Genomic DNA, 7123 nt, shown 5'->3' with positions numbered 1-7123 from the left:
TGGGGGGGGGCGGGGCGGGACCCCGAGGAGCGGGGCCACTTCCTCCCACAGGAGGTACCGTATTTCATCGAGTCTTAAGTACGGTCGGTTTTAAGACGCTCGCTTGTTTCTGGTGCCCAGAACACAAGCGTCCCCGCCTCGAGGACGTTCGCGCAGGGCCCAGATGTGAGTCTGGGTTGATGAAGTACAGCGTTTACGCAGGCCCAACCAGAGTTTCGGGGAAATACTCGCCCAGTTTCGGCCGAGCCGAGAGTGCCCGCAGGTCTTCGGCACACCTGTGGCCGAGACCCCAGGCCTTGGGTGGCGCGCACCGACCGGCCTTGCCCACTCTCCTTCCCTCCCAGCGGGTCTCGGCTGAGCTCCGGCAGAACCATACGAGGGGGCCTTCCCCCCAGGACCCCCGCCTCCCCGCCAGTCCCCGGTGCCTGAGGACCGGAGCAAGAAGGGGTTCGGAGCAGGGCCTGAAGGGGAGCAGTTCAGAAGACTCAGGGCTGAGAGAGGGGCGAGCCAGAAGTGGAAGCCCAGGCATTTGGCCCATTCCAGCCCCCACCATGGCACCCAGGGGGCCACCTTCCCTAAATATAATTTGTTTTTTGAAAAAGCTAAATGCCTGTTACTTTATTCTAAACCCGTTTTCTTCACCACTCCCCAAATCTTAACAGTAGAGTTGGCAGGGCAGCCTGCAGAGCGGAAACCACCCCATGGGAGTAGCCCACAGGCCCTTAGGGTGGGTCCCCTGGAAGCTATGCACAGGCTGGCTCAGGCTCATCTTCAAGCTTTGCCACCCTGGACTCCACAAAAGGAGGGCAGGCAGGGAACCTCTGAGGCACAGACAAACCCCAGTGTCTAAGATGTCTAAGGGAGGTGCTGGCATCAGCAGTCCCCACTGGACTAGGGAGGCTCTGGGTCAGAAAGGCCCTTGGCCACCCCCATCATGTTCACACCACACCCCTGCACCATGGGGGTGGGGTACACGGGGGAGGTGCTGGGGGAGGCCCTGTGCACAGCGCCAAGGAGCAACAGGATGGGAAGGCAGCCTCAACACCAGGACCACAGTCCTCGAGGGGCTGCATCTCAGCCTCTGGGTCCAGGGACAGAACTCAGACCCTAGACGAGGCGGCCATGAGGTAGCTGGAGCAGGGTGGGAACACGAGGCGGGTAGCCTCCAGTTCAGGGGCTGCTGTGGGCCTCAGGCAGCAGTCAGGCGGGCCAGGACAGCTGGCGAGAGACTCCAGGGCTGGGCTTGGGCAAGTACCGCTGCTGGCTACAGGCGACGTCCGTCTGGCAGGCTGGCAGGGCAGAGGGAGTTGGTGCTCTTCTAGCCGAGGGCCCTGAGGCCAGAGCCTTCCTAGCCCGGGGCTTGGGCCTGGCCTGAACCCAGGCTGTCGCTAGTGGGGCCAGGAGCACTTCTCCGGGACAGACTCCGGGGGTGTCAGGCACTTCCCTAACTTTTCACAGCCTGGGGGCGCCCAGTTCTAGGTAATGAAAGTTCAGAAAGAGGACATGCAGTTACTCCAAGCACTTTCAGACTAGGTACTATCCAGACTCATGCCCTGCCCAGGCCTGTGACCTGCCCCACCCCAACAGATGGATGCCACAGTGTGGAACCACCTGTCTCATCTCCACCTGGCCTGGAAGCAGCTCTGCGCCCGAGGCTGGCACAGGAGACACTGCCCTGCGGCGACCCGGAATTAACATGGCCTGCTTGTCACTGAAGGGGACAGTCTGCTAACTGCCCAGCACCATGGCCTCTGCAGGCCCCCAGGTGGTGGAGGGGGTGGGACAGACTCCTCTCTCCCCATAAGCTATGTAGGTGGTGGCCTTGGTGCCTCTGCAGGCTTGCCCAGCTGCACCTTCGAGCGCAGACTTGCTTTGTGTGGCCATGATTTCCTGGCAACAGGACACTCACATCCCTGAGAAGGAGCCTTCGTGGCTTTGCTGGGTCCCCCAACACAGGAAGTGTGCCCTCCCCAGAGTCACTCCACCCACTCTCGCCCCCCTCAGACCTTGAGTCTGAATTGGAGCATCAGTGCCTGTGAGAACCACGGCTCAAGTCTCCCCTGCCCTGAACACCATCAGGTGGCTCTCTGGATGCACAGCCACCTGGCAGAGCCAGGTTTAGGAAAGGGAGCAGTTCCCAACCTTTGAGGCAGGGCAGAGAAAGGGGTTGGGTGCACGCAAAAGCCTGTGCGCCTGGGGGTCAGGGAGGGTGTCTGTTGAGGCCCTAGGGAGACGGCCCTAGGGAGACGGGCTGCAAGCTGCTCTTGTCCTGAGAGCGGAGGACACGATCCAGAGTCTACGCGCTGGTCCAGAGGAGCTGGGCGGAGCAAAGCATGGAGGCTGGGGAGTGCTTTGCACACTGGCGCGCACATATAGCTGCCCACATGTGTGTAAGCCGCTGAACCTCTTGTGGCAGTGCATGCTTCAGAGTCTGAGCCCAACCCCCACTGTTCACTCACTTGGGAGCCGTGGCAGTTCCTGCCACGCCCAGGAGGTGGCGGCAGCGCCTGTCAGGTTGGCCCCTCCCCATCTGCTGTACTGTCATTCTCTGAGCCACCTGGCCGCTACCTGGAGACTCAGCCCACAGGAGATGGTGTGCTGGGGTGGGGACAGCACCATGTCCAAGACGACAAGATGGGCTTGGAGGGGGCACTGGGGGCTCTTCCCCGGGTGGAGGTCTCTCAGCCACTGGGACCTGAGGGACCTCGGTGGTCCCGAGACAGGGCCCTTCTGCTCCATTGCTGAGTCCAGGGGCCAGAATGCCAGCCTGGTGTCCTTCTAAGGGACAGGGAGGCCCTGCTGGCCCCTGCCCCGAATCTTTCCCTGTGAGCCCTGGATGTGGACCACAGTGACCAGGACACCCCCAAGGACAGCTGCCCCCGGCACTCCTCACCCCCAGGGAATACATCCAATGTCCTTTAGTTCTTGTCCCCGCTCCTCCACCCAGCTCAAGGCAGCAGCTCGGGCTGCACATCCATCCTCACAACTCCAGCAGGGTTTGGTGGGGGTGGGTGAGGAGAGGGGCTCACAGGCTGGCCGTACCCCAAGCCATCCACCCAGCCGGTCCACACCCACATCCCACACAGGTTTGGCTCGTCTTGCTCCTGCAGAGAGGCCAAGAGACCCTCTGCCGCTCCTGTGAGGTTGGGGCCAGAGCGGCAGGAGGGAAGCGGGGCTCATGTCTGAGGCAGACAGCTCAGCACACACGCAGCCCTGGGCTGCCCCCACAGTCCACATACAGACCACTCACCATGACTGCCCGGTTGCACACATTGAGCTGGGGCTGTCCGGGGACCAAGGCCTCCTGGTGCTGCTGGACGACTGGGGTGATCCTGCGAAGGGCGTCCAGGTACTCGATGCTGGCAACACTGCAGGCAAGCGGCACCAGGTCACGAGGTGGGGGAAGGGCAGAGCGAGCCTGGCAGCCCGCTCAGGTAGACCAGGGTGTGGGGAGACCGAGGGGACAGTCCTGCTCCAGGTGCCACCATATGGCAACCTGCCAGGAAGACAGGCTGGGGCTGTGGTCCCCCCTTGTCCTGCCTGCCCACCCTGAGGTGGGCACTCAGGAAACCATCCAGCAAATGAGGGTTCAGGCAGAGCCAGGGGCCCAGGACAGTGGCTGTGACTCTTCAACCTGCTCCTCAGCTGGAAGCCCTGGAGTGCTGCCCAGAACTGGGGGGCTCTTTCCTCTCTCGGGGTCCCTTTTAATCCTCTGGCCCAGGCTCCTTTTTCTTGGAGCAACTGGTCCTGGCGGATTTGACCGAGCCCACTTGGCTCCTGGGCCCTCGGCGTCCTGCTCTGTTGGCTGCACTCGTCCTACCAGCTAGTCTCCCCAGGATCCTGTGTGACGGCATCGGGGGAGACACCTGGGAGACCTCGTGCTCAGCCCTGCACACTTCCCAGACAGGTGGCAGCTCCAAGGGCTTCTTGCCCAGAGCTCTGTCCCCCAAATCACCCCATGCAAGTCATGTGGTCTCCCCACCGGGGGAGCCTGGTATCCACGCTGGGCCCTCTTCTTGGGCCAGTGACCCTGACAGTGATGGTGGGGTCTCCTGGGGGCACTGGCAGGTATGTTCCTTGGGACCTCGAATTTCAGGAGACACCATCTGGCCAGCTCACAGCTAGCTCACAGCCAGGGGCAGGGCTCGCTGCTGCTGCCGCTGCCGTCTAATAGGCACTTGTATTGCAAGTCACGTATCTCCCTCTCTCTCACACACACACACACACACACACATCTGCCATCCAGGGTGGGGTCAGACGATGTCTCTCCTTATTCCCCACCTGGAGACCTGGAGGCCCACACTACTCATCTGTGAGGCGGGCTAAAGGCCTTGGGGCTGCCGGGGGTGGGATCATGTGCCCCACCTCCACCATGGCCTGGCCGGAACAAACATCGGGAGCAACAAGCAGGTGCTGGGAGGTGACTCAGGGGAAAACCCAGGAGATGGAAAACTATGGGGTGCAAGAGAGCAGGGCCAGTGACTCACTGGCCTTGACCTCTGGGTGGCCCCAGGGGGCAGTCAGGCTGCCGGGGCCCTGTAGGCACAGGGCCTGTGGTCTGCTCTTGCCAGGTCTCAGCTCCACACTGACTCCCAGGCTGCCTCAGCCTGGTTGTAACCTCCAGCCTCAGTCTCCCCGACCTGTGCAAGCGTCCTGGGCCCCACAAGCCCCAGGCTCACCTGAGGGGGAACCTCTCTCCGGGGTCTTGGCCCAGGTGGAAGATGAGGGGCAGCTTCGTGTGCTCCTCCTGTGAGTGGGTGGTGACCCCTGAGACATTCTGCCCGGGACAGAAATCAATGCCCTGAAATGAAAGGTGGGGGGGTGCAAGTGAATGCTCGATCTATGGGGCTCCTTGAGGCGGAGCAGGTCACAGGACGGCAGCAGCCGGCGAGCCCAGCAGGAACCGCAGACGGAGCCTTCTCACACCCGGCCCAGAGCTGCACCACCTGCCCTGAGCACCGTCCCCTAGGGTTTCAGCACTTTTCTGTGGGGAGGGGTGAGTCTCTTTAAAATACTTTAGTCCACATTCTACCTTTTTTTTTTTTTTTTTTACATTCTAATTTCTAGAACAAAGCTTCTCAGGTCCACCCTGTGAGCCTTGTAGTGATGAGGTACATGGCGACCAGCATTCGTCCGAGACCCCTTGGCTGGCTAAGGAGGAAGGACTACGGACCTGAAGCCAGAGGAAATACAGGTGATCCCAACGCCCGCCTTTAACAGGAGTTGGAGCATCTGTTCCACCAGGCTTAGGGTCCAGCCCTGCTCCATGCCCTCCGGGCGGCCTCTGCCCTTGGGTTCAGCCTTTGATGCTCGTGTGAGATGGGGTTCCTGTGCCAGTGAGGCCCCCAGGCTAGAAGATGCCCCCCGGGGCTCCCTGACTTAGTTCAGGGAACTGCCTGCTGCTATCCTGGGTGAGTCAGGTGAGGCTAGGGCAACCCTCCGGAAGGACTGGGACCCCAGGGCCCCATAAACAGCTGGACAGAGGTCTCCAGCCACCACTGGACATCGTTTACAGGATCTGGAATGGAGCCCTGACTGGGCACGTTAATCCTGACCAGGGCTGGGGACACAGTGGTGCTCCCTGCTCCTTCTGACAGGCTATCCTCCCAATACCCATGTGTCTCTCCTGGCCAGCCAGTCAGCAAGTATTCTGCTGTTCAGTAAAGCAGGAGCCGAGGAGCCTGGGAAATTCCATTGTCTGCACCAAGCTATAGACCCCAAAGTCCGTCTAAGCTGCTGAGGGCGGCGAGAATGGACACCCAGGTGGTTCCCAAGTGGGTGACTCTCTGACCTTCTGGGAGCAGCCCAGCTGGAGAACAAAACAGATTTAATGGTGGGAGAAACAACTACGTTCAGCGTAAAAAAGATGAGCGGTTAATGGAGAAGAATCCAAGTCTAGATAGAAGACACAAATTATAATTTGGATGCAAATCAAATAAGCTATTTAATTAAGAGCCCACTAATTAGCACTGGATTTTTCTCTTACGACTGCTCATAGGAGGGAGGCCTTGCCCCAGGGGCATTGCAGCTGAGCGCCACCACCGCAGCCCAGCCAGGCAGAGAGGGGTGCGGAGAGGCCCGCCCAGCACAGCGCTGGCTTCTGGAGGGCAGGGTAGAAGGAGGGAGAGAGGGAGCAGAGTTGTGCCCTTGAGCTGACTTTGTGGGTTTAGTCCATAAATGCAGAAAGTCACGTGGACACACAGACCCTCCTTCCTGCCTCAACCCCTAGGCATCAGACACCCTACAAGGGGAAGTCAGGGACTTGGTGGGGACAGGCATGGCACAGCCCTTCTCCTCCCTCAGTCTGGCACCCAGTACCTGACCCAGGACACCCTCAGGTGGCTCCCAGGATACCAGGCCAGGGGCACGGAGCCCTCCCCAAGAGGCTCCATGGGGCTGAGACCTCTCACCTGTTTGAACTCCTCCCAGGAATTAGTCCAGGTCCAGAAGTGGGCCTTGTACTGGCCGAGCGTCACTGCCATCAGCGTGTTGCCGCGGTAATAGAATATCGGCCTGTTGGGGGACCGGCAGGGTCAGGAGAAACGGTCCCTGGGCTTCAGGGGAGGTCCCCCGGCAGGCCCATGATCCTTGGTTCTGGGGAGGCTGGCAGCAGAGTGAGGGAGTGGTGCCTGGGCTTGGCAGGTGACCTGGCAGGGAGGGCCATGGTGGCCGGCACCTCCCCAATCCCTGACCCTGCGGTAACAAGCTCTCATGGCAGGTTTTAAGACAGAAAAAAGGGAGCAAGCTGTCTGCTCCCAGCTGTAAACCTGCTCCAGCTATGCTGTTCACACTTTAGAAACTGCACTTGTTCACAGCACCCAGGAGAACTGATTTTGTTTGAGCACAACAGTAGTTGGTCTTGAGCTGGAGAAAATGACTGGACAGCGCCCGGGAGGAGCTGGACATGAGCAGAGGGTGGTGAGGGACACCGTGGGGAGGAGCAAGGCCTCTTGGCCCCACCACGCATCTCACGCCCAAGTCTCCTGTATCTCACCTCCCTCTGGGCAAGGATATCTACCTATCTGTCAGGCGGCCCTGCAGCATGGCGGGCAGGAGGTCCAGGCCATCGATGGCCCTGTCCCTGGGCGGCTCCAGGCCTGCGAGGGACAGGCTGGTGGTGAAG

General features: G+C 60.7%; 2 protein-coding genes across 2 annotated transcripts in view; both read right to left on the bottom strand.

Moving 5' to 3' along the window:
• Positions 1-374, bottom strand: part of APRT (adenine phosphoribosyltransferase) — a 3342-nt gene extending 2968 nt beyond the window's left edge. Inside the window, exon 1 of the mRNA XM_010843993.1 lies at positions 276-374. Within this exon, the coding sequence (XP_010842295.1) occupies positions 276-374 (99 nt within the window). The remainder of the gene's footprint in view (positions 1-275) is intronic.
• Positions 375-589: 215 nt separating this feature from the next.
• The window catches only part of GALNS (galactosamine (N-acetyl)-6-sulfatase), a 16259-nt gene continuing 9725 nt past the window's right edge, over positions 590-7123 (bottom strand). The window contains exons 10-14 of the mRNA XM_010843958.1: positions 7019-7123; positions 6411-6513; positions 4680-4801; positions 3251-3368; positions 590-1475 (exon numbers count right to left, since the gene is read on the bottom strand). The exon at positions 7019-7123 is cut by the window's right edge and continues 20 nt beyond it. Coding sequence (XP_010842260.1) covers positions 1389-1475; positions 3251-3368; positions 4680-4801; positions 6411-6513; positions 7019-7123 — 535 coding nt within the window. The 3' untranslated portion in view covers positions 590-1388. The remainder of the gene's footprint in view (positions 1476-3250; positions 3369-4679; positions 4802-6410; positions 6514-7018) is intronic.

This window comes from Bison bison, unplaced genomic scaffold, assembly GCF_000754665.1.
Source record: "Bison bison bison isolate TAMUID 2011002044 unplaced genomic scaffold, Bison_UMD1.0 scf7180017864192, whole genome shotgun sequence".
NCBI classification, from domain to species: Eukaryota; Metazoa; Chordata; class Mammalia; order Artiodactyla; family Bovidae; genus Bison; species Bison bison.
The sequence above is the reverse complement of the archived record's forward strand: the minus strand, read 5'-3'. Positions and strand labels throughout refer to the sequence as shown.